Source organism: Tyto alba, unplaced genomic scaffold (assembly GCF_018691265.1).
Source record: "Tyto alba isolate M040663 unplaced genomic scaffold, T.alba_DEE_v4.0 Super-Scaffold_21, whole genome shotgun sequence".
Classification (NCBI taxonomy): Eukaryota; Metazoa; Chordata; class Aves; order Strigiformes; family Tytonidae; genus Tyto; species Tyto alba.
In genome coordinates this window covers 9,566,652-9,593,397 of record NW_024881295.1, presented here as the reverse complement: position 1 = coordinate 9,593,397, position 26,746 = coordinate 9,566,652, and the positions used below count along the sequence as shown (strand labels likewise).

The window sequence follows — 26,746 nt, the reverse complement described above, 5'->3', positions numbered from 1 at the left end:
CCCCTACTGTTGTAGTTCAGCACTGGGAGGGCTGCAACATGTGGGGTTGACCCATGCTGGAGCAGCTTGGGAAGAGCTGTGGCTCATGGGAAGGACTCACATTAGAGAAAGTTCGTGGAGGACTGTTTCCTGTGAAAGGGGCACTACACTGGAGCAAGGCAAGAATGCAAGGAGTCTTCCCCATGTAGAGGAAGAAGCAGTGGGACTGCTCATACCCCCCCTGCCCCCCCCATTCCCTGCCCCTCTGCACCACTGGGGGGGAGGAGGTAGAGAAATCTGGAGCAAAGCTGAGCCCAGGAAGAAGGGAGGGGTAGGGAGAAAGTGTATATAAGATCTGGTAGTATTTCTCACTGTCCTACTCTGTCTGTTAAGTGTTGTTGCTAGTGTCTGAATTAAACTGATGTTCTTATTCTTCCCCTAATGAGTCTGCCTTTTGCCTATGACCATAATGGGCAAGTCATCCCTCCCTGTCCTTGTCTCTACTCCTGAGCCTTTTGCTTCATTTTCTCCTTCCCATTCCTGGGGGGGAAGGGATGAATGAGCCGCTGCGTGATACTCAGTTGTCCTCTAGGCTCAAACCACGACAACTGGTCAGACCTTTTATTTTAATTGGGCGTATTTAAAGTTGACAGAGTCCTGACATACAGATCAGATTCATAATGCAGGTGTCAAAGTAAAACCAGGTGGACTCATCTGGTGAACCACAGCAATTAAGCTCTTCACTTGCCACAAGCATAAAGCAAGACAACTTATTTATTGTGAGAAAGTCTTGCAATAGTCTGCATTTCCTTGCATTTACCACAAGCTAAGAATGCACAGATGGGCTGCTGCCTGTGCTTAGTTGAGCCACAGTAACTTGTTAAGACACAGTAACTTGATCCTGGATGTGGGCTCTTAGGTCTTCTGGTTACACTGCAACTTGGCCTAGATGCACGTAAAAAGTATACACAAAAGCTTGCTGATACATGCTATGCCATTAAAATTAACTTATGTGGCCCTAAACAGACCTAGTAGTGGCTCAGTGTGTGCAGGTGAGGATGCCACAGGTAAGCAGCAAGCTTCCTCTCACAGCAAAACCAGTGGGAAAGAAGCAACCTGTATGTTCAAGCATAGCTCTTTTAATAAAAAATTAATGTCAGTGCAATTGGAAATCAGGTGTGGGAAGCACTTGCATTAGAGGCAAGTTGCCAACTAAGCTCCAAGTCTTGCAGAAGTTGAGCACTTCTGGCTTACAGCCATGATCACCACCTCTCACACTAGCAAAAGCCTCCACAATAACAACACACAAATCCCTCAGTTCTAATTGATCATCAGTCTTTTGTACTAACCTCGGTTAATAATTGGAATACTTGTGGAACAGTTCTCTTTGGCACAGGCTCCCATCATTGATGTAAGGGTTGTAGTGGGGACTTCACCAATACCTGTGGAAAAAGCATGATATTGACAAAAACCCAGATACTACATTGATACTAAGTTTTAAATCATTATTTTCTAGAAGTGAATCACTGAGTTGAAAAGTTGAGAAGAAAAAGCAGAACAAATTATACCACCAATTCCTCCTTCCTCAAACAGTCTGCCTCAACAGCTCAGAGCAATCACAAGGAACAAAACCACAGTTTTATATTTACTGTATATCACAAATATTCCTATTTCATCTCCTGAAATTAATGAATCTACATCAAATGCAGCTACTTCTGGTTAGAACAAAATATATTCAAAGCAAGAAACAACTGTCAGATATGAAAATAATGTCAGTTTTAAAGCCATTAGATAAATTATTCACAAAAGCTGACAAGAGGGACACCAAGCTGATGTTCAGTTATCCAGAATATAGAATATTTAAGAGTTTTCAAGGATTATAACACAGTTTGGTACTCATTTGTAAATATGTATAGATTTGTGTAAAGTACTAATTTAACATTTCCAAAGTGAGTAAATGTGTACATCAGCTTGATTTTATCAACCAATTCTATCTTGTGCATTTTCAACAATCTTCTGTATTTCAAATCAGAGATACAAAAAGGATTAAGGGGAAAAAAATGAAGGCAGAATGACACAACAAAAGTAGAAGTCTGAGACAATCTGTGTAACAGAAAACATCCACTCTGACTTTCTCTTTGTGCTACTTTTTAAAGAAAAAATCTAAAACACTTGTCTTGGGATGCTTAATGTTCCATCAGTATATAGTCAGCATATTTTCTTAATGAGTTTTTGATCAGGAATGGCAGAGTGTAAAGCCAGCAAGAATATACCCAGACCACAAAAATCTGCCAAGAGCCCAACAGAAGAAACACAAACATACAGGAACTACTGCTCTGGACCAGACCAGCGCTGCATGTAGCCTCGCATCTGTTCCTCTGCGATGGCCACAATTACCTTTCAAAGTGAAACTTCACATTGTAAATTCTGTCTCAGAAATGAATGGTAGTCATGTATAAGACAACTTAGCTCTTTTAAGATGATCAGTGGCAAAAAAGCAAGGTGTGTCAAAGAAATCTGTCAGGTTCCTTTTCTTTTTCATATGATATCAAAACAGCTACATGAGTACACCATGTGCAGGCGTCTTGAATGACCTTTGCCTTGTTTGTATGCTTTAGATCTTGAAATAACGAATTTAGGAAAAGACTGGCAAACACTGAGTGCACACAGTCCGGGGTGGATTCCACTAGTTGTTCTGTGCTTGTGTACAGGCCTGAAGAGCTCAGCATTTGGGAAAATCAAGCCTCTAAGAAGTTAATCACAGCTATTCTCAGATATTTCTATGCAGACTGTTACCTCTCTGCCCATGCTCCCTGCAGGCTGGTTGGAAGGTTATACAAAGATCTCAACAGATCAGACCTAGCTTCTTCTAGCAAAGCAAGTTTGTAACTCTCTATTCACACGGGTAAAATCTCTCACTCCAGAAAGCTGAAATCCTGGCCTCTTAAAAACTGGTTAAAAATATCCCAGTGATTTTACTGAAGCCAGAATTATACACTAATGGTGATGTTTGTGAAATACATGCTGAACTTAAAAGATGCTCCAGGAAATCTATCAGTAGAAGTGTGGATTCTGTAACAAATTTCTGCTGGATGAAGCTTAAAAAGTAATCAAATAAATACATCTACTGAACATGTTAAGATCACGTGCCTCGTATAATACACAGAAAATACTATGAGCTGCTTTTAAGGTGGGATGAGAACCAGTAGAATCCACTTTGAGTTGCTCTTCCAAATACTTAGGAAATAAAGATTTTTTTTTTTTAATAGTAGCACAAGTTCAAAAAGAAAAATTAATAAATCAAATATGAGTGTTAGATTTTAGTATTTCTACAGGTAAGCCTAGTCTAAAACAACCCTGTACACAATTAAATTTTACCCAGAGACTTAATTGAGTTCTAAGGTATATGGAGTTAGTTCTGCTCTCACAGACACAAATAAAGAAATTTAATTTCCTTAGATGAAAGTTAGGTTAGGCAGATAGAAAAGGTATATGTCAGAAGCAAATTTTAATATAAAAAACAATACCTGCAACAGGAGTTCTGATTTTCAACCTGTCGACCTCCATGATAAAGTCATCTTTCAAGAAAAGGAACCCAATGATGGAGAAGAGATAAACTAGGATGAGTGCTAGCACTGCAGTGAGGATAATGGAACGACCATTCCGGGTAACACTTTTTATCACATTTAGCAATGTCTCTTCTCTGTACACCAGATCAAACAGCTGGGAAAAGCGCAGAGTAGAGGAAAAATGAATACAAATGAGGCAATATATAGATGCTACATAGGAAAACAATCTGAACTACTGACACATGCATCTAGCCATCTTTTTAATCCCCAGCTTCATAAACACACAATTCAGACTGCTTTCAATGGGAGCTGGGCATGCTTATAGGAGAAAATCTAGCACAGAACTTTAAATTTTAAGATAGATCATAGCGAAAGCCAAAGTCACAAAGTATTTATGAGCCTCATCGAGACGTGGGTAACAGTTACCAACAAGATCCATTGTTTCCCCATGTTCAAAACCAGGCTAGATTAAAATGAAAAACCAGTGTCTTCATACTATGGATCTATATCTACAAATTAATTTATCATGTTATCTCCCATCTGATAAACATGCATGAGCTGCCACTGAAAAATGCACTCATGCATGTAAGTAATTATATGTCTGCAAACTGTTTATTGGAGCTCACGGCATCATTTAAAAACCACTCACTTATACAAGGATTGGGGACATCTCTTTTTAGGACAAAGTTAAATTCATTGCACTGCTTGTATAGAACTAGAAACTTCTATTCTTCTCTACCTGCACTATATGTTTTCCTGGTATTTAACTTTAAAGTACACATTAAGAGAATATTGCTTTAAATGCCAAAGGCCTAAAATAGCAATTAAATATAATAACAGCTTTTCAAGAAACTATAGCTTTTTTTCTCTTACAATTCTACTGATGTTCTATAGTGCTTTGGACCTTATCTATAATGTATGTATTTCCACTTCAAAACACTCAGATTACAGATATGAAGTGACACACTATGATTTATCAAAATGGTCCACAGAAGACGGTATTAGCCACAATTCACAACATCTGAAATCCACAGCCTTGTGAAAGGATTAATAATAAAGGAAGAAAGAGGGAAGACAGTTATCATTCATTCCATAGAAGACAAAGCTTAAAATGAGGAACAAATATTAGAGTTTAGAATATATCCACAACAAAGTGAACACCTGGAAGGAACTCGGGAACATGGACAACTATAACATCCTTGAATCATGGACATCGGTCAATAGCAGTCACTGAAAAAAGTAAGTACATAAAATGTTTCTTAAACTACTTGGCGCTTTGGAAAGTATTTTAAGGTAGAGATCACCTTACTCATTGAAGGAATAACAGATAATTTGCTGTGCCTTTTTCAAGCAGGAGAGTTACACCCATTTGAAAAGGGTCCTGCAGCTACAGCCACAAAACCTTGGATCCTTTGAAGTCTGCCCAAACTTCGAAGCTGACTTTAATGTCAAGATCTGTAAAACTTGTCTTCAACAGGAGCTCTACTAGAGTAAGGACTGAACCCCTGAAAATTTTAGTGTACTTAACACACCTCTATGAAATGCTGGGAGTTCACCACTATTCAGGAAACTGAGAAAAATACAACAGGAAAGTGAATGACCACAATTTAGTCAGTCTCCCTACAAGTTTCACATGTTCAGTATAAAGCAAAAGCATTAGAAAATGCAGTGAAACACCTTTTACTGCTATTCAGCATGAAGGGAACAGTTAGCTGAGTTTAGCATAATTTTGTATGATTCATTTTCATTGCACCTGTATCATACTATAAAAAGGCATTCCATCTGGGTAATGGCAACAAAAGAAAATGAAGTGGGACACATTTAAAGTGATGAATCTTTCTGCTACACCAGAAGCATGCCATCCCCATTTCGCAAGTAAATGTTTTTTAATTTATTTTATTACAGCTGCAAGATGAACTGAGGAATAGGATCCTTTGGTACAGGTATGATGCACAAACCACTGGACAACTCCTGTCCTGAAGAGATTATGACTGACACAAAATACAGGAACAATGGACACAGAATATATGTATGCTGGGGAAGGATGGGAGAAAGGAGTGGGCTGTATGATAATTGTCTGAAAAGAAATGAGCAGACTTTCAACTGTAAACCAGATAAAATAAGTCCTAACAGAAACAGGTTCTAATGAAAACAGCAGCTCCTAAGGGGCAGCAACACAACGGCATGCTAAAAATACACATGATTTGGCTTGATTGTCAGGAAGAAATTGAAGACAGCTGCATGGGTAACGGTATTTTCTATTTTTGCAAAGTTTTCCCCTCCACAGAAGCACATACTTACCAGGAAACTATAGAAGAATTCGTGCACGCAGAGGCCCAGCATGCAGACCAGGACATATGCTACGTGATAGAGAAAAGCCATGTCCATGATGACCGCTCTGTAGCCACGGGTAAAAGTTCCACGGTTCCCAACAAAGCTCACCAGAAACACTATTTTGTTACAAAGCTGTGGGAGAGGTTAACAAAGGCTAGGGTTATTCTATCAGAAAAATCCTGTTATTTATTGTTTGCAGTGCTATAGCGCGCAAAAAGTCTAGACAGGTTGCTTTGACTAAATGCACAACTTCTAGACAGGAGGAGTGAGATGACAGAGATCCAGCTCCCAAGGTACACTGGGAATGAGCCCAGGGGAGCGAGTGGCAGTACCTCACCCCTGTAACACTGCACTGTGCCTCATTATATTGTGATTTATTTCTATAACATTAGTGAGTAGGCAGGGTGGGATTAATGTCATAAGGCATTAAAAAACCCAACTAGATTCCTAACAATTTTGATTTTAGACCCAAGACTATGTAAGAGCAGCTAGGCATGCTACTACAAAGAGAACAACAGCAACACAACAGAAAGCGTGTGGGGTGCATGTGAGTTCTACTGTCTCCCTCAGATCATGCTTTTCAATATAAAATCCCTCAACAAAATAGTGGGGGCTTTGTCAAAGTACAGCATTTAAGCAGCAGCATCGGATTCTCCACTGCTCCTGGGTTTTGCCTGCACAGGAACAGCGTCGCAGAAGCAAATGCGGAAGGGGCTAACCTCACCTGTCTCGTAGTCCAGGTCAAGCAATGAGGACTCAACATCGTTTCTTCTTTCACAAATTTGACATGGGCAAGCACTGCCTATTTGCCTTTACCTTTGACTATATGCCTCAGTAGTCTTAAGTGTGTGAAATTCTCACAGAACTGGTGGCAAATAGTCCAATACTTTGTGCTAAGGTGAATTAGAACTGTAGCAGTCAGGCAGAAATCTAAATAGATGACTTGTGAGCACGACTGTATATCTTACCAAGCTCAATAAACATGCAAACTTATTTATGTCTAAGTTAAGAGATCTGGCAAAGGGTTGAGGGGTTGAGAGAATTTTTGATTTTGAAAACTTTTTTTTTCTCAAAAATATATTTAAGCTCACAGAAACATCTCACAAATTTGTGTCAACGTTGCTGAGCATACTGGTAGAGAAAATTATTCTTTTAACATGAGAAACTGTAAATTTGATTGCCCTTATTCAGCAATATTTCTTTAAATTTCATATTGTTTTTATTTTTAAAATATTTGCATATGCACAAAACCAAAACAGCTTTTTTCTTAGTTTCTCACTTTGCTGATACTGCTATTTCAGGATGACTGGAAATGATTTATTTTTTTGGCTTAACCAGTGAACCAGAAAAAGTTCTTTGCAGAGCTCTCATCAAGGGCTTTTTTTAATAAGAGACTCTTAACATCTCTGCTTCTGAAAGGGAAATTCTGCTTGCTTTTTTAGTACTTACATTAGCAGCACCAAGAAGTATCAAGGTAGGACCGAGCCCTATGGTATATATAGACCTGAGAATAACAGACACCAAAAAGGGTCGAATACCAACAGGCTTGGAGATGAAAAACAGCATTGCTGTGCAAAATGCCACTGCTACCCAAAGGAGGACTGAAAACAACGGAGAGAGCGTGCCTGTAGAGAGGAGAAAAGGAGATTTGAGAAAGGCGTCTTTGGAGACTCCATTTTTCACCAAGAAACAGATCCGAAAGATCAATTCCTTTGCCAATATAGCTAACAAAAAGCGTGATTCATGCATCACAACTGCTGACCACAACTTGCCCTAATTGCAGCAAGAGCTATTATTATCATAGTCTTGTTGATTTTTGCACAGGTAATAATAAGAACAGCTAATGAAATTTCCATTAAAATCCACGGAGTGCTCAGAGATGAAACAGTTTACCCTTCTCCCGGCGCAAGCTACTAATCAGCTCCCTTCTGCAGGGATCATTAGGGCTCCTCCAGTCTAATTCTATGATTGCTCAGCTACAGAAATAGCCGGTCCTCGGGGCGGCGCAGCAAGTGGCACCGCGCTGCAGTGTCACGCTTCCATCCCCAGCAGCACCGAGGCACCCCGGTTTCAGAAAAGCAGCTTTTCTTCCGAAGGGCTGTGGGTGTTGAGCGGGAGCCTCCGCCTCCGCACGGGAGCGGGGCGCTTGCCGCAGCGGGAGGCAGCCAGGGGGGACTTGGGCAGGAACCGGCAGCATCTGCACTGCCGAGAGCAGCTGAGTAGCTGTGCCTTGCTCCTGGGGAGGCGGCGGGGCCCGGCTCTTGCTGAGCTCCTGCGGGCAGGCGAGCCGCTGCCTTCAGAGTCTGTCTCTTCGCCGCTCCGCAAGACGCTGGCTCCAGGCTCTCCCCGAGTTTTGAGCGATGCCCCTGTTTTCCCTCTCTCCTCTGCTTAAAGCCCTGGAAACACACCATGTTGCTGTGATATAAAAAGCACATTCAGATCTCAGGGCACTGCCACACTTGTACACTGACTTCTATTGTTATCAGATGAACTGAGAGGTCAGTGACGGAGGAGAAGGGAATAGAAAATTTAGCTAGACTCACAGTAGAAATCATGCTATCTCTTTGGCAACAGATACACAGCTGAGCAGCATCAGTGGGATTAGAAAACAACAAGACAAGGCCCTAGCCTCAACATTCAGATGGCATCCCAACTTTGCTAAAGTTCAGGAGTGTTTATATCCTTGGCAGGAGTTGGCTCTGTCAGTTTCTTTGTCAACAAGATTTGGAAACTTTTACTGGATACTAAAAAACAACTTCCAAGTGGATCTGAAAGGTGAGGCCAAAGCACTTGGTGTTTCCTTAACAAAACATTTTTCCTTTTCCCTACTGCAGGTCAAACAATTTCACTTTGCAGGACCCATACCAGTAACATACGCAGATGTGCACGCTGGAGGCAAGGAGTCCTCATCTGGAGGACAATTTCACTTGTCATATGATGTAAGAACTGCAGATATCTACTGAAAGGCAGCATTCTTGGGATGATTAGATCAGCCCAGGCACCTCAGGTGTCTGAGTATGGGAGGATTTACACAAGGTAAAGGGGAAAAATAGGAGACAAACTCCAACTGTGAGATTGGGTTTTGGTGGAGGGGTAGGCTGGAAGTAAGGAGGCTGCCTCGTGACCTTCTAATCCCATTTGGCCACACCTATTGTTTATTGCTCAGGAATCGCTTTTGCTTTTACAAGCACTAGGAACGGGAATCCTGAAATGAGCTATCAATAAAATCACTGGATTACTGGGGCCACTTAAACTAATACTATATAAATCTGCTGTTCAAAGTAAGTATTAATACCTACTGATTGCAGACCAGAGGATTTCCCTGAGTATAGATTAGCTAAAATTTAGTAGCTTAACAGGTTTATTTTTAACTCTTTACTTCTCCTCTCATCCTGAATGGGCTCTAATGTGTGTGCACTCAGAGACTCTTCAGCTGACAAGCAGGAAAGCACTAAGTACCAATGCTTCCCTTTCACATGGCACAGCCCTGCAAACTTTGCTTTGCAAGGCTGCGGGAGCTGCCTGTGCCGTGACCTGCAGAGACCACCCCGCAGGGCAAAAGGGCAACGTGGTCTCCATGCCAATATATTTTAATCTGCTGCCTTTCTATTTGGCCAGCCAACAGGAATGTTTGCTGGTGCCAACCCTGGTGTTTGTGAAAAGCACATGTATCTACTAGAAGCTGGACTGCTTCCACCAGCCCAGTTCACATGCCATCAGACAGAGGTGACTTTCAGTCACATTACTGGCTGGACTGGACACGAATTAAAGACCCAGAGGTGAATGGCTCTACTCCCATTACCAGTATTCTGAACTATTTAGCCTCCTTTATCCCAATTAAGCTTGTTTGGGATTCAAAGAGGCCTCCTGCTAGTCTGCTGCATTTATTTAATGAAATTTATTATTTGCTATATCTCCTGTGACATGTGATGAAGCAGAGACAGAATCAAAGGTTTTAAGCATATTTTCATATAATGCATTTATTCTCTGCAACCGTTATGTACTTTTATCCCAATAAACAACATAGTCAAAAGCCAACAAGCTGGTTTTCAAATCATTCTATACCATACGTTTTTAAGACTGCAAGTCATTCAATTTGGTCAGTTTTAAGGAATCTCTGTCCCTCTGCTGCCAGGAATCCTTCCTCAGCTCAGAAGTTGTAATTGAATGTGTGCAATAGTACACTGCAATATGGCAATATTAAAAAAAAAGAAAAAAGAAGACTCATCTAGATAATCTTCAGCTTAGCAGCTATGTTCTGTCCATTTTACTTCACATTGCACAGGCCATGTGACACACAGAAGATCAACTACCACATTTCAGACAACACCTGGTGCCTACTTAGAAGATACTAAATGGCTTCTGCAAATATAAGCATACCTGAAGATGTAGTTTTATGTAACTGTTACCTTAGAACTGAAAGCATCTAAAATTAAAAGGCAAAATAAAACCAAACTCCACTTGCCTTCATCTCCATCATCTCCAAATGGGTAGAAAAGAGCAACTGCTAAATTGATGAATACAGCAAGGTTGAAGGAAATGCTCCCCCAGAGAGAAATGTGTCTGGAGAACCAAAACAGGGGTGGATTATCTAGAAAGGGGAGAAGAGCAGAAATCAATGAAACAAAAGCAGTCAGGAACTCAATCAGTAATGGCCTCAAGGGAATTAAAAAATACAGATTAATGAAGAAAATATGCAGATCTTTAAAATTAACTAAAATAGACATATATTAAATGTAGGTTTGCCATAAAACATAGTTTCAAGCAGAACTTTTAATCCAAAGACCTCAATACAGTTTTTTATATATGAGAGTTTTGCCTCTGCTAAGATTTTAGGACTGGATCTTTTGCAAAGGAGTCTTTTCACCTGACTCTGAAACTGTAGCTTCTGTGCATGGAGACACAAAATCAAGCAAACAGGTAAGATTTCAGCACTCTACATGTCAGACAATCAGAAGATCCAGAGCGGGTCATCCAGATGACACATTTGGACCAAGAACACTGATGACATTATTCAAAGAAGAATGGAATAGGCAAGGTTTCAGAACTGCATTATTTTCCCCACCTCTGTCAAAATAAATACATCTTGATATTCTTTGGGGAGCAGGTAAAATTTGGTCTGACTGGGATTTGGTTCTATGAAGGCTGACTATTTCCTGCATGATCCTCAGATGTCCAAGGTTACCTGCTGACAAACAGCTCTCTACTCCTACTTTAAAGGACTCAAATGAAGCCAGGATCTCCATATGTGAAGTGCTTTACAAATACACAGAAATAGCCTATATCCCAAAGAACCTATAACCTAGTTAGAAAAGACTAAAAAGGGAAATAGGGCAAAACAGGGTTAAGGTTTTGTGTCCCTAGTCACATAAACGATTCAACAAAAAGGCTAGAAACAAGATCAGAGGGTACCAAAACCCAGGCAAGCACTTCATATATATGACTGCACCACAGTATGTTTAAATGAACATTTAAAACAAGATTCTATGTGCAATAGTGTGAAAAAGTATCTAGCCAGAGTGGATTATCTATTCAAACATGATGTATTCCTATTAATTATATTTTAAAGTACTGAGAAGCTCCTGCAAGTATGCAGAGCATATTCCTGACTTGTCTGCACCCAGCTAACTTTTTATAAACAGCTGACTCCTTCGACTGCATATGACTGTCTCAGGCTTTAGTCTAAATAGACTTTAATTGTGATTAGGTAAATATTCAGATTTCATTGTGATAACCTTATGTTGTTGACTGCTGAGATTTAAGCATTTGGAGCCATTGCAAATGCCATCTGTCAATTTAAGCAACACAGACTGCATGCTAACAGACACTTGGCTAAAGAATGAACCAAGCCTCAACCTGTATTATCTTTTCAAATAAAAAAACACATGGAGACTTGTTGGCCATTCCACTGATGAAAGGAATTGAGGAATTTTTATTCTGAATAAAAATTTTCTTTGCTTATAGCATTAGGCAGGTCTGGTCTGTATAAGTATGGGGTTGGGCTCTTCTACTTGCGTTTCTTAAGCAAAACCCATGTATGATTGTGCTACTAAAGTAATTTTTCTACAGTACAATGACTTTTATTCCCAAATAGACTGTGCAGATAGGGAGCTATTCTGGAATAATTTCTTTTTCAACTTCTATTCTGGTCAGTTTGTCAGTCCAGATGAGTTCTTACAGTGCCACCAAGGGAAGTGGACCTGGGCCAACAGGGCTCACACTGAAGACTTACTACTGCCTCTGAAAATTACAGCCCGAGAATTAAAATTTATAAAAACTGCAACCAACATTAATGTTTCCATCAGATGAAGGACGCTACATTAAACCATATTGCTTTGACTATCCAAACTCCCTGCTGCTCTGACCACAGATCCTCTTCTTCACTTCCTTCCTAATGAATTGCCTAATGCTGCTGTGAGCACCTGATGTGTGCCACCCCCACAGCATCTGCATTTTAGCAGTGAATGAAGTGATCACTCTTGTGTATTTTTATATATGTACATATATAAAATATATATAATTTTATATATATACACACATAAAATCTAACTTTCTTCCTTATCCCTCAAGGATGCTGTAGATGCTTAATTAGTTTGCGGCCTTGACTGTCTGCTCCAAAAGCAAAGGGCAGAGTTGACCGTGGCTGAGCTGGCAGGAGCTTCCCATCCCTGGGACATCGACAGCAGCCCCACTCCTGGCAAGGGCCAGCGGCTGTAATGCCCACCAGCTGTAATGCCCACCAGTTGTAATGCCCACCAGTTGTAATGCCCACCAGTAAACTAAACAAGAAACTCAGGGCTCCCGGCCTGGCTTCATGGCACTTCCCCTTCGGGTCCCTGCTGTGATCTCTCCCCCCATGATCTTGACGGTACCTGCCAGATCTGCAAGCAGCTTTGGGTGGTGGTACCTGTGCCTCCCCCACTAGCACGGGACGTGCACCAGCAGGGGCTCACAGACTGGGACATACTGCAGCCTCGCCAAGCCAAGGCTGATGTGAGCTGGCAGAGGGGAACTGACTCCGCGGGAGTCGGGCAGATTTAAAGCAGCTGAGGTTTTGGTGAGTGATGTTTTTAAGTGACTGACATTTACAAGTTTTTAATGGTCTTTTAGGAATCTGCAAACCTCAAATATGCAGCTACACATGTTTTTGTTAAATATTAGGGGTCTTGGCTTAATTAGGTGCAACTCTACTGAGTTTAGTAGAACTACACTCAGTTTATCCACCGCTCAGTTTAACTTCCTGAGTCCAAAACATCACCTTGAACACATTACTTATATTACTAACTACTCCATATTATGCCCTTTTTATGGTGGTCTGCAAGTGTCTCAGCTGACCTATACTCTGCTCTCAAGCCCTGGACACTTTCGCCTGTTGCAGTATTGGGAGTGAACACAAAAAAGTGTATTATTAAAATGAAAGTATTTGAAGGCTTAAAAGCAGGGTTTTAGCATAATTAAGCTATTTTTTTGAAATTGCAATACTTACTCCTTATTTTCTTTTGCCATTTCATCTCATTGTACAGATCCTCTGTCTGCTGGAAAAAGTCATTGACTTTGCTCCCTTGTTCATCTCTCTCTGTTGTATTGAATACCCGACTTTTGGATTCCCGAGTGAGGAATTCACAAATATTGGGGACAGGAAAGACTATCTGTTCCATTGTTCTATCGTGGCGAACAATCTATAAATAAAACATACATTTTTTTCAGGATCAGTAACTTTCCAACCATTTTGTCATACATTTTCTTGTTCACAGCTCCCCTTTTATTTATAAATTAATGCACAAATTATTTGAACATTACAACAAAGTTGAACCAATCAATCCTAACCCGAAGTAAAATTGCTTTTCTATCTTCAAATGCCTGCAAATAAGGTAGCAAATATATGTCTCAAGCAAAACCTAGGTCCAAACTTCCTCCAAATATAAAAAATGTTCTGATTCAGAATGCTTCAATTTTGCGATAAATTGAAATGAATCTCTCCCAGTAAACAGTGCAGAAGTTCAGGGGCTTTCTGCTCAGATTACAGAATTCTTTTCTCACCTTGAGTCTATTTCTATGATGAGATAAATTGTGAAGGTGAACATGCAAAAATAGCACCTTGTTACTCAGACAGCACCCATATCTTGTCAGTCTTTATCTTCTTACTTGGCAAAAAACAAGGTTTTGTATTGTTTGTATTTCAGTGCCTACCGAGTTATCGGTCAGTGAGCTAGATTTTATTCCATTTCACCACACTGTCATCAAGATTGCTTCCCCATTCTGATCATGGACTCTGCATTACTAAAAATACAGAAATGGGTAGAAAACACATCTTGACTCTAGACCCATGTCTCTGCACAGCCACCAGTGAAAAAAAATCCCACTATTTGACTTTCAAATCAAACAAATGAGATACCCTGATAGAGGGAAGCTATATCTGAAATGCCAAATAAGTCTAAGACTGCTTTCAGAGAAAGACCAACGAACATCCATTTGATATAGCAGCAATGCTGGGTTGAGTTTCACTTTTCCAGTCACAGTGCTGCATTAAAGAAACCTCTCTTCTCTCTGTTAATCCATATTTATTATGTGAACACACCAAAAAACCACAACTGTCTCAAGTAAATTTTAAAAGTAACATTGTCAAACACATTTGTGTTGAAGATGAAGGATAATTAATGCTCATGTCTGCCCATGGGCATGTGCATTATGTGAAATTTGACCAGGCAATTTTGAAGTGTCCTGAGTAAACAGTTGTATCTCAGGCCAGCAGTTGTGCAACAGGACTATGTGACTAGCAGTTAACCTGGTAGGAAGCTGACAGCACATCTTCACTTCTGTCGGGGACTCAGATAAAGAGGTAAGCTGTGTGCGCTGCTCTGTAGAATGGCATTTTGAAAGCCTCCCTGAGAATAGAGGCCTCTGTATCTGCTCGAGGAATAGGTTTTGCAGCCATGAGGTGTTAGGAGATTTCAGAACCTGTACCAGGCAGAAGCTATTTGCCACATAAAAGCAGACCACAGTACCTGTTTAGTGCCTAAATTTACAACCTACCCATGTAACTTGGCTGATAATTGCCAAGAGATACTTCAGGAGCGCCCAAAGTATTAAAATATGTTAAGAGGAGCACTGAGCTGCCCTCTGGACAACCACAGCTGTAGATGGAACTTCCATCTATGCTGTGGTGGGATAATGTGACCAGTATCAGGCAAAAAGGATGGTGAGAAACAGAGGAGGACCCAGCCATGGCCTGTCTCAATGGCAACCAGGATGATACAGACCTGAGGCGCTTGTGCCAAGACTTCTCTCTACACACACAAGCTCAGGTCCACTGTTGATGGAGCCTGGGGTAAAATTATTGGCTCAGATTCAGGCTGGGCCTGTGTGGAACTGTGCTGTGCAGTTTTCACACTCAGCCAATTTTGGACTTGATACAGCATTTCCAAGAGAGAGCCAAATGCCTCTTCTTCCTGCAGTGTCTTGCAGCAGCTGCCTTTGCATCATAGAAATTCTCCTCCTTACAAAGTCACTAAGGACTAGAGATACTATAGTGCCTAACTCCTACCTTGATGCCCATAATCCCATGAAATCTGTAAAAGTACAGGAACTGATCTAAGAGTTAGAACCTAAATATCTCTCTGGATCTTGATCTAAATCCAATCCATGGCAGGGGTAAAGTTTAAAGTACAGAACAACTGATGAAGCAGGCCAAGCCTTGGTCTTTTAAACAAAAGCCATACTGAATGTCTACACCACTTCAAAACCTCTTTGTACTCCAGCCAGACTTTTAATTTGATCAGTTAGCATCACTGGCTTTGAAACTCATGATTATTTATTTGAGTGATGTACCATACAAGATTATTCTTGACTTCATGACACAGCTACTATCCACATTCATTATTTCCCTAACAAAACATGTTTGGTAACACACAGGAAAGCTACTGTAAAATGATTATTTTGAGCCACTTTTAATATAGGTTCATTCTTTTTTCTCCCATAGTCAACAGCATATTATTCAACCTTCTCCTCATAAATAATCTACACCATTTGAATAAGCTTTGCTGTTCAGAAGCTTAAAAAAGAGGTGATACAACATGCACAAGATGCAAACTTGTCTCATATTCACTCTTCTAGTGAGTAATTCTTTACCTCTATCTGTGCCGTATGATTGGCATAATACCTCAAGGCTTCATCTCCTTCATCTGGATCTGACCCTGGCTTCAGCATCTGTTGCAATGTTTTATTGTGACGAGCCAACTAGAAAAAGAAAAAAAAAATTATTTATGTCTTGCTGCTATGTTTTCAGCTTTATCATCTCCACTTAACTAACACAAATCCTTCTTCCCCCCACCCCCATATACTTACATGCTCAACCCAGTGGGGCTCTTTGCACAGATAACAACAAAAATGTAATTACTTGAGAACAATAGAAATAATTTAGTCTTAAAAAGTCAGCAGCAAGTCTTCGGCTGAGATTTATGAAAGGCAGCTTAGCCTGCAGCCTAGATGGTTTTTGGAGGGCTTTTGACAAATGCTAAAAAATTAGACTGAATGCTTCTTTTCACTTAAGTTTAGATATAAAATTTGCATCCCTCTGACTAGGTAATTACATTTACAATTAAATTTTCTTTGCGATTTCAAGTGGCTAAACTGTTTTAGACCATGTTTGTAGGTTGGTATTTCAGGGCTGCCAAGATAACACCCATAACTACTTCAGAGGCAGCTGGACTGCAGTGGTGGGCAAATACATTTTTAACTGTACGGTTTATATACATAGCACATATGTACACACACACAAACACACAAACATGTATCTCCTACAAACTTCTACAAATTATATATTTTATATGATCCATAAAAAACATCTGTTCTCGTTGAATAGTAAATATTTCAAATGCTTGATAGCTGCACAAAGTTTAATACTGATAATGTCAGCAAATGCATTCATGATGTCTCTTAGGTCAGTGAGAAACAAACACCTAATTACCTAATAAACAAAGGCATGAGGAAACACTACTAAAAATGCAGTTTTCCCCATATCATAGTGAGTGGTTTTCATCCAGAAACTCTGAGGTGTTCCACCTACTTTAAGGTGGGGAAAACTGAGGCAGGAAAGGAAAGGCTATCTTGCAGACATCATCCAGGTCTCAATCACTACACCAACATTCCCACAACAGACCAGACACAGACATTAGGAACGAGGCAGGCACAGCACTCAAAATGACCACAGGAACTAGGCTTTGAAGTGATGATCACTACAGGTGGATTAGGACTGTACTAAATGAAATAACGCAGTATGGTGAGAAATTATAAAATAATTGAAAATCTACAAAAGGAGTGTCAGGGATCAAGTCTAAAAGTCAAAATGGATCTAAACAGATATTGTGATAATCTAACCAGAAAGTGTTCTCACTCATTTATAAGCTATTTGCATGTCTCACCATCCCCTTTTTATCTAAGAATGGGGCAGGGGAAGAGGTACATACAGAATTTACTCTATTGCAATTTCCTACAAGCTACTGATCAAAATAAATTTTATTTCACATCTTGATACAAACTTCTTAATTAAAGATTAATAATAAATGGAATATCCAAAAGCAAAAGAATACCAGAAAAGAATATTCAGGAAGAATAAATGTACTTCCTACAACTTCCTCATGGACAGAAGTCTGCTTAATCCTATCAGTAGAGCCCTGAGCCAATGTGGCAGAACATCAGCCATTTATAAAAGGATCACGAGCAGATATTCAGGGACACATGCAAAAAATCACATGGAGTTCAACTGCAGAGCAATACTCTTTCCATCAGTAACAGATTTTTGCCTAAGCATAGTTACTTTTTTACTCTATCTAGCAAACATATGGATAGTCTCATCACACATAGTAATATCTTATGCAACTTCCAATTATTTTTAAGACTAAAAATGTTTTTGAAGACTACATGACTAATTTTTCTCCTTCACACAAGCCATATAACCTGATCCAGTCAGTAGTCTTTGCAGTATGTCCACATCATCTGCTTAGCAGCACAAGTTGAATTCATTTTCTAGAGGTCTTTTTCATCCCTCTCACTACATGCTGTAGCATCTTGGGGAAACAAGATGAGTTTATCGAAACAAGGTAGGTACTGTTTAAAAATTCCCCTTAAACAGTGTTACTATTTTTGCTTTTCACTTTATTGAATGTCCCTCTGCTTCTGTACTTTGGAAAGGGCAAGCAAGAGTGCCCAATTCACCTTCTCTGTATCATTCATCATTCTGTACACTACTGTCACATCCTCTCTTATTTGTCTCTTCTTTAAATTAAAACAATCCCTATCATTCCCATCCCTCCTCAAACAGAAGACTCTCTGTGACTCAATTATTTTCCTTGTTTATCTCCAAATGCCCTTTACTTTGGCTATATCTCTTCTTTAAGATATGAAGAAAGAACTGACTAGTCAGAATGCAATCACACCCTGCTTGGAGTGATGAATTAGCATAACCAGAAGCAAATATATTCCCCCTTTTTTATCTTCTGTAACACAGAGGAACTTTGCTTGTATCTTGACCCTTTTTTCTCCAATGTCAACCATTAAGGTTTTGAGTTTTCTAATAAATGACAAGTCAAGAATGTATGGATAGTTCTTCTCATATTAAAATTATGCTGGTTTGGAGACAGGGACAGGTATAGATTCAGAAATTTCCATTACTACCAAAAAAACCTTTCTATAAACATACTTGAATTTATATACTGAATTGGAAATGTCATTTGTAAACCACATGAAATCTCAAGGTATTGCTTCCTGATATGCTTTTAACTGCCCATAACTTTTACTGTAAAAGTATCTCTCCAGAAATATCGGTAACAGAAGTTCCCTTACCACATGGACTAGAAGGAAAAACCATCTCAGTCCTCTCGTGCTGTAATGGGACTGACTAGCACAGTGTGTTAACAGACTGCTGGTGATTTGAGACGGCGCTGATGCAGTGCGCATTTCACTATCAGGTTTCATGGGAACAGCAGCCACATATTTTAAAACAGTGTGTATTCAGTGATCTTCATTATACTTTATTGGACTGTGCTTTCAGGCAGTGACTGCCTTGTGCTGATGTGTGTACAGAGCCTAGCTCCACACAGCTGGGGTTTTCCGACACCAGCACTAGACAAAATGATCTGAAGAACAGACCAGGATCTTCTGTGCTACCACCTCGGCTGCCAGCAAAGACACGTCAGAAACAACCAGGGATTGCTGACCAAGCTGGAGGAACTCCAGCAGATTTCAGAAGGGAAACCTACCTAAAGGTGTCAGCAATAGTGCTAGGCAGTAAGCGCTCCTAACTTCATTTCTTTCTGCTTTCCCATCTCACTTACCTTCTGTAGTCTAAACCTTCAGGCAGTAACCTCAGGGCAAAGGGTCTATCTATTTTCTGCTTGTGTTGCAGTTCCTACGTGGGATGGATTCCTCCACATTGACACAGTAATAAGTACCATTAATATTTCTATATTGTCACAGCTACAGCGATGAAAGAACAGTGTGGACGGCAATCTGTGAAAGCTCAGATCTGAAGCAGAGGCCCACAGTAAGACACAGAACAGCTTTAGAAATGCTATGTTATTTGGCAACTACAATGTTTTCCAAAGCTCTGCTTTCATGATCCTTCCTTCGTCCTGTAATGAGCTCAAAGGCCCACACGGGCAAAGGGGACTGTGTCAACAGACTCCTTGACCAGCACAGAGCTTTTTGTGAGATCAAAGACATAGCAATGAAAATAACAATGTAGTGACAAACTGTGAACCTAAAATATGGAAAGCTTATCCAAGCTTTTAATACACCCTAGGTGACAGTCTGTGACTGGCATTAAAGGCCGTGCAAGCTCTGAATGACATTTTTTCATATTTAATTCCTGTGATGTAGTTAAGTGTTATTTCTGAAGTGCTGCACAAATCTTTTGGGGCAGCTGGAGGACAAGACACTGGATGGATATGAACAATAGCAACTATAATGAAAAGAACAGCCCCATTTATGTTTGCAAAGCAAAGCTCAAAAACGCAGGGCAAGCGTAACTGATACAAAAAATAACCATCACTGGAGCTTGAATTTGCAAAGAGCCCCCAAGAAAGCTCTCTGAGGAGAAATCTCTCAGTCAGTCATTCACTCACCCACCAACCATGCCAGTGACAATATTTTAAATGTCAACACGGTATTTTACTACTCATCAAGGCAGGTAGGGACGAGGAAGCAATAGCATACAATGGAACAGTGGTTTCCAAAGACGGGATGTGTAAGGCAATAGCTATATGAATAAAGATCATTTGGCTTCCAGTCAGTTCCCAAGGAAGGACTGTTGTTCATCTTGAAAGATTCTTACTTAAAAAAATTTGGAAAACACTGTAATAAAGCATCAGTACAAAATGTGAAAGATTGAGGACAGACCAAGAATGCTGAAGACATTAATAAAGTAACAGTAGAGACAAATGACAAAATTACAAGTAATACTCAGTCTAAACTCCTCACACAACATGATTATAAAATCAGATCTGCCAGTCATCTGGGATGCCATATATGATCAGCAGTGTGGAAAACCACAGCAGACCCATCTTTTGCAACTAACAGTATATGGGTTTCCTGCAGGCTCAAGATTTCCTTGAGCAAAAATGCAGTTATTTAAATGTTCTCAAAGAAAAAAAGTGATTTAAAGCTGTGAACATTCATGTCATCAGCCTGTCAATAACTCATTGAGTTGGGATACTGGATTGGTTTGCCAAAATACGTATGTACATATGTGTGTGCATGTGGAAAAATTGCTGGGAAAAGGGGAAGTAACTCTCCACTTTTCATTATCTCTGTAAAACACAGACCCCTTCTGTATTTTTACAAGAATACGTCATCCCTGGTTGTAACTTGTAAACTGCGAGGGTCTCTCTCCTCTGTAGCCCAGTCCTCCTTGAAGGCACGAGGTCTAACCTGGTACACGGCCAAGAGAGTTGTCAAAACTCCTGCCGATTTCACCAGGCTTTGCTTCAGGCCCAAAAAAGGACAGGAGACCAAGAAATATGAGCTCAGAACAGCAGGCTGAAGACCCCCAGATTCTGTGAGATCTATTTCACTCTTTAGAATTTTGAGACTGCCAAACCTGGGGGGGGAAAGGTGACCTTTTATGACTAGAACAGTATAAAGGGATCTAAATGGGTGAGGCTTAGTGTCCTGTAAGCAACCAGGGTTTTCACAGAAGAGTTGGTTCACTGGCAAAGTGTCAAACTTGTTAAAGGGATTTTCTAGAAAAGGCTGATAGAGCATCACTATAAGCTCTGGGTAACTGGTCAAGATGCACAAATAAAGACAAAAATAGTTTCTGAGCCTTGAAACACTTTAATTTACAGTGTTACTCTTAAGAAGTGCTACAAACATCTAAACCAATAGAAAGAAAATTATTAAAAAAAAATATTATCCTTGTCACCAATTCTCTCACATTTCTTCTCACAGTTGTAAGGCAGCAGTAGGGCTGCTATCCAACGGGGGGAGATAACGGGCACACAGGCACACCTGAGAGGGGAAGGGCCCTGGGTTAGGCGGCAGTCAGGAGCATGCTGGGGACTGGGGCTCATTTTGGGGAGGGAACTGGATGCGTGCTGTGCTTGCAACCTATAGCACTGCCTCATGCCCTGGCTGCAGCTCACTAGCCAACCCTCTGAGTTGCCAGTCAGCCCCATCCACTGTGTCAGGGCAGAGAGAGGCTGCTATACACAGTCTTGGAAGTTCATGAACCACAGACCTGGGGGAAAGTGAGGCAAGAGCTGTTTGTACAGATCTGGTGTCCAACGCCTGACATTTGATAGATCTGCTGTAAATGATCTTCGTCTCTACTATGCCAGTAACTAGACCTACTTCTGTGTGGGTTGCCAGCCCAAAGGCCAGTGGTCTTTCACCAGGAAGAAACAAGACAAAATATAACTTGCAACAACAGCAGAATAACTGCATCTGTTCAGATTAGTTTTACCTTGCTGTGCAAACAACTTGTGCAGCTGGGGCTCATTTACAGCCTCAATCTCTTCCTCTTTTTTCCCCTTCAGTCCCTCGGCTCCTGGAGCCAGGCAGTGTGAGATCTGGCACCACCAAACCCCCTCACAAGGGGAAATCCCAGTCATTTCACCGAACGCTTCATTTTCTGCTTAGAGAGCAAGAAAGGATAAAAAAGCTGCCTAGGGACTGACAAGAAAAACCCCAAGGACCAAGAAACAACAGCAGAGAGAAAGTCAAGGGAGTAGCAAACAGGATGGGTGAGAGACAGAAGAGGACAGGAGACAGAAAATAAGATCCTCTTCCTTGGCATGACGACACGTCAGCTCCCTGCCCAGGGCAAATGAGAACACTCCTATTCCATCAGTGAACAAGGAGAGAGAGAAAGCAAGGAAAAAGGAAATGTCTTCTTAACCATAACTGAGCAGAAATTTTTATTCCAACTGGCTGTACTAACAGTAATAACAACTTCTCAACTCCCCATGTTCCAATCAAAACTGAATGCTGCTTTCTGCAATACACAGGGCAACTTCCTTTCCAGAAGTCATTACAGTTTTATAGAGCGGCACCTTTGCACTCTACCACAAAGCAATCTGTTAACAAACATTAGGAACAGCAGGGATGGAGCAATGGGAGACTCTCAAATCAAGTATTCATTGATTTCATTTAGATGATTATACTGTACAGAGAAAGCAAAAGAGTTTAGAGTTAATCTTCCTCTGATGGCTTGTGGTACGTGAGCAGGGCCCTGGGTGGTCCAGACGCTTTGGATTCTGCTGCTGGGTCTTCAGTGGCCTCATGTAACCTCTGAGACACCACCTCTCTCCCTCAGCCTCCACGTGGTGCGCATTACAAATTGTGGATAATAGCAACCTACCTCACAGGGACGGGAGAAGTAAAACACCTCGACATTATCACATAAAAGAAGCCACCACAGTTAAGTGATCTCTATCACTATTATGTTTGTAGCCCTCATAGTCATTTTATTGCTATTTTTGCTGTGGTTTTGCTGTTCTTTTATCCCTGATGAAAGCCAGCAGAAGACAAAATGATTCGCTAATATTTCAATGAGCTTTACTTTCATTTGTCTTCTTTGTAATTTCTTTCACAGGCAAAGCTTACTTCCAAAAAAATAAAGTGTATGTGTGGGGAAAGTTCAGGTCAGATAAAGTGTGTTGCAACAACACAAAATTAATTTGAGGGGGTTGGGTGTGAAATGTCTCTGCAGGCTACACATAAACTGCCATGGACAGCTGTGCCTACATGAGCCAAACTGGCTCAATGCACACATTGGTCACATTTGTTTTTTGGTGTACACTGACCACCCTGAACATAGGATGTGGACAGCAGCACACAATACAGTGTTCCAACAGGATGACACAACCGCACTTGCAGACTGCCTCCTACGATTACTGTAAGCAAAATTTTGGAGAGTACAGGATTGAAGGAAATAAGGGGGTGATGGAAGTGTCAAGCATTTTTATGGGAAGATCACAATAAAGTTCAATGGAAAAGAAAGAAAAAGAGAACAAAGTTACTACAACTAGTCTTCCTCACAGTAGAACAAGGAAGAAGATCCCAGCCACATACAACTTCTATGAAAGGCAGATAAAACACTGCACCCAAAATAAGACCTGCCTGGTAGGCTCACCAACATTGTACAGACCCAGTCTGAGAAGCACCAAAACCAGCAACAGACCAGCAGGTATATGGATCCAAATCCACACAGCAAGAGAACTGTTCACCTCTAAAAGTCACCAACACTCTATATTCATACAAAATATATATATAAATCTGAGATAAGAGAGCTGTGAATGGCATACCCTTTTCAGGAACGCTTAGAATGCTTTTGCTATCAAGCACTTTACTTTCTAGGTTTCTCATTCAGAACAGTGATTCTCTGCAAAATAGCTATCTACTGCTGTCTAATATGTGGCTTTCAAAAGAAAAGGAAGACTAGCAGAAACAGAAGGAAGAACTGCTAATGACTCTTATTTTGGAGGCAATGTGGTGAGGGGACCAACAGTTTTAAGGCTCTAAGTCTTAAGCATGGACACATAACCTTCTGTAAGCCATAAGACTAGAAGATGTTGACTGGCAGTCAACCTCCCTTCCTCTGGCACCAAGAGTAGAGTAGAAAGCAGCTCATGGGTTGATACTTCAAGAATGGATACTTCCAGACCTCTTCTCCAGGGCCTACCACAACTACAAGGAAATGAGCTCAGTCTCTGACCTGAAGTGTGAGACTTGCATCACTGGCTCCCTCCTCATGTTTTCCCACACTTAAGTCTCACTTCATACATTTGTAGTATAGTGCCATGGTGTCTTTAGCACACTGTGACCCCTTAAGCTGGATGCAGTTCACCATGGATGCATAACGACCAGCTCTGCTGCATGCAGGTATGGGTCGGAAGACGGCCAATGTACATACACTGCACTTATAGAGGCTGGGATACGCCACCTACCAATCTTCAGTGAAGCACATTAAACAGGCTTAAGTCCTCAGTAGCAACTTGGTGTCATGGGTCAGCCTCCACGGTTCAAGCACTCGAGTATGGCCATTATGCGGTCCTCTTAGATGCTACAGCAATAGCAAAGTAAAAAGCCTGTTCATAGCCAACCCTGGTAGCATCCCACCTCTCTGGCAGGTATTTCCACAACACACAGAAAACTAACTTGGTCATTCAGGGTCAAAAACATATGAGACTACGTTTCTTTGTATGTAGCATGTAAACAGCTGAAGCTGCAATCTGTCAAATCCACAAAAGACATGAATTTCCTAATCTCTGCAGGGGTCTGATGTATATACTTTGTAGGGTACAAAACAGGGCAGTTACCAAGTGTGGAGATGAACAGGAACTGCGAGATGTCTCCCTTCAAATAATTACAGTGGTGATGTTTTCTAGCTTTTTCAATCACCCTGTTGAATGTTTGCCTCACCCACCCTCCAATTAACAGAGCAAAATATCTTTAAAAAAAATTAATTTAGGGGCATAGGAACAGAGAGAAGAGAAAGTAAAATGGTGAGTTGTTCTTTTCAAATCTATATTCTGGCCATTGTCCTCAGGAGAGCACTTTCACCTGGCATCTATAAAGTAACAGTTCCCAGTGGGAGAGTGAAAGAGTAAAAATTTGATCTCTCTCCTCATCAGACATTCACAAATAATGCTGCTTTACCCAACCAACTAAAGCAACTAAATGGTGCTCTGCAGACAGACTCATAGAAATAAAAGGCTGAAAAGACCAAGTTCATTTAAGGCTACCACAGATCATCATTCATGAAACAATTTCTGAAAATCCTTGCCCATACATAATGGCAGAGAAACAATTTCTTTAACCCCAGGTTGATTAGATGCTTACCCATGTGCAGGTCAGAAGATGTTTTACTCCTGTAAGACTACTGGTGGTCATAAGTAACTGATCACCTCACTTTTGGCATAGAAAAGCATAATCAGCTGTTAAAACTAGATTTCACAGCTGGACACTTTTAATCAGTAACTCTTAGAGCTGTCTGAGAAAAAGTGCAAGATGGACTTAATTTTCAGTTTTCTGTGCCATGTTAAATAAGTGAAATAAAGACAATGGCAACTGAGGTAGCTCTGCCTATTTGTAGATTACAAATTCAGATCTTGTCTATTCTGGAACCCCCTATGATGACTGAGATACCTATTTAAATTATGGCATCAGAGGAGATGAGTTAAAACTGAGCAACTGTGAGGAACAAACATATTTTGACATTCTGTTTAATGCTCTTTATTTTTGTTAACCTGTAATTACTTCAGTGACTACTCAACAATTGAGAAGGATAAAAAAATATGTCTTTGTTAGAGAAGATGTCCCCCCTGTTTTTAATTAAGGTTTAGGGTTTCACAATGCAGATATCTGAGGCCTATTAGAACAGCTCTGATAATATTAAGTAAGACCAGACTTCACTTTCATGATATTTCCAAGGCTACCCTCACTTCCTCTCAAAACAAACAAACAAAGCAAGTTTCTCCTAGCTTAGAGTAAAATGCTTTAGTTGTGCTTTAGATATAAGAAAAAGAGCACTTTGGTTCATTTGAAGGTCACCTCTAATGGAAAAGCCCCAGCTCTGCCTCCAGAGCAAGCCTTCTCCTACAGTAGACTATTAGAACTCAACTCTTGGTGTAATTCAGCTTTCTCAATACGGGGAGTTCTCTGCAATCTGAACGAAGCAAGTAGCTACATTACATACATTTCCAAGCAGACAATATGTACGCACTGCAGTTGAGGACAACAGAAAGTGCAGTCTACTTTGAGGAGTGACTTTGTAAAGATGACACTGTGTGGTTCCACATTTATTGTCTCTCAATAGCTTCTGGATTGAATTTTCTCAGTTTATGAACAAAATAATTCTTAATTCTATTTAACGCTCCTCCATGCAATTTCAATTGAAAAGCTTTAAGTCAAGCCGTCCTCTTTTTCGCCCATATATCATCACTCTTAATGAAGACTGTGCATGCCAAATACAAGTGGGGAGCTCTGTATTTGTAAGAGTATGGTTTGAGGGAAACAGGTCAAGCTCTCTCCTAGTGTAAATCAGTATTGCTTGCCTACTTTCAGTGGAGACATTCCCAAGCAGACCAGCTGAGGATATGGCTAAATGAAGACCCATTTTTAGTGGGAAGCTAAGTAACTGCCCCACAGGTGATACAGAACCAAAGGACAACTAAAGTAATTCTTCCCAGCCTGTGCTGCTTCAGATAGCAATAAAAAGGCAATATGTTTATTACTAATACAGGACTGCAAATAGGGCCTGAGAGCAGAGAATGTCTTAAACAATATGTCATTCTCCCACAGCCAATTTTCAGAGCAAAACCACAGACTAATGTGAAGATTTCACAATGCAGACTTTTGACAAAGAA

The 26,746-nt window shown here is 40.5% G+C and overlaps 1 protein-coding gene across 1 annotated transcript in view; it reads right to left on the bottom strand.

Moving 5' to 3' along the window:
• Positions 1-26,746, bottom strand: part of ITPR2 (inositol 1,4,5-trisphosphate receptor type 2) — a 272,128-nt gene that overhangs the window by 35,358 nt on the left and 210,024 nt on the right. The window contains 7 exon segments of the mRNA XM_042795147.1: positions 1,329-1,421; positions 3,507-3,702; positions 5,850-6,014; positions 7,332-7,507; positions 10,348-10,473; positions 13,369-13,561; positions 16,011-16,118. Coding sequence (XP_042651081.1) covers positions 1,329-1,421; positions 3,507-3,702; positions 5,850-6,014; positions 7,332-7,507; positions 10,348-10,473; positions 13,369-13,561; positions 16,011-16,118 — 1,057 coding nt within the window.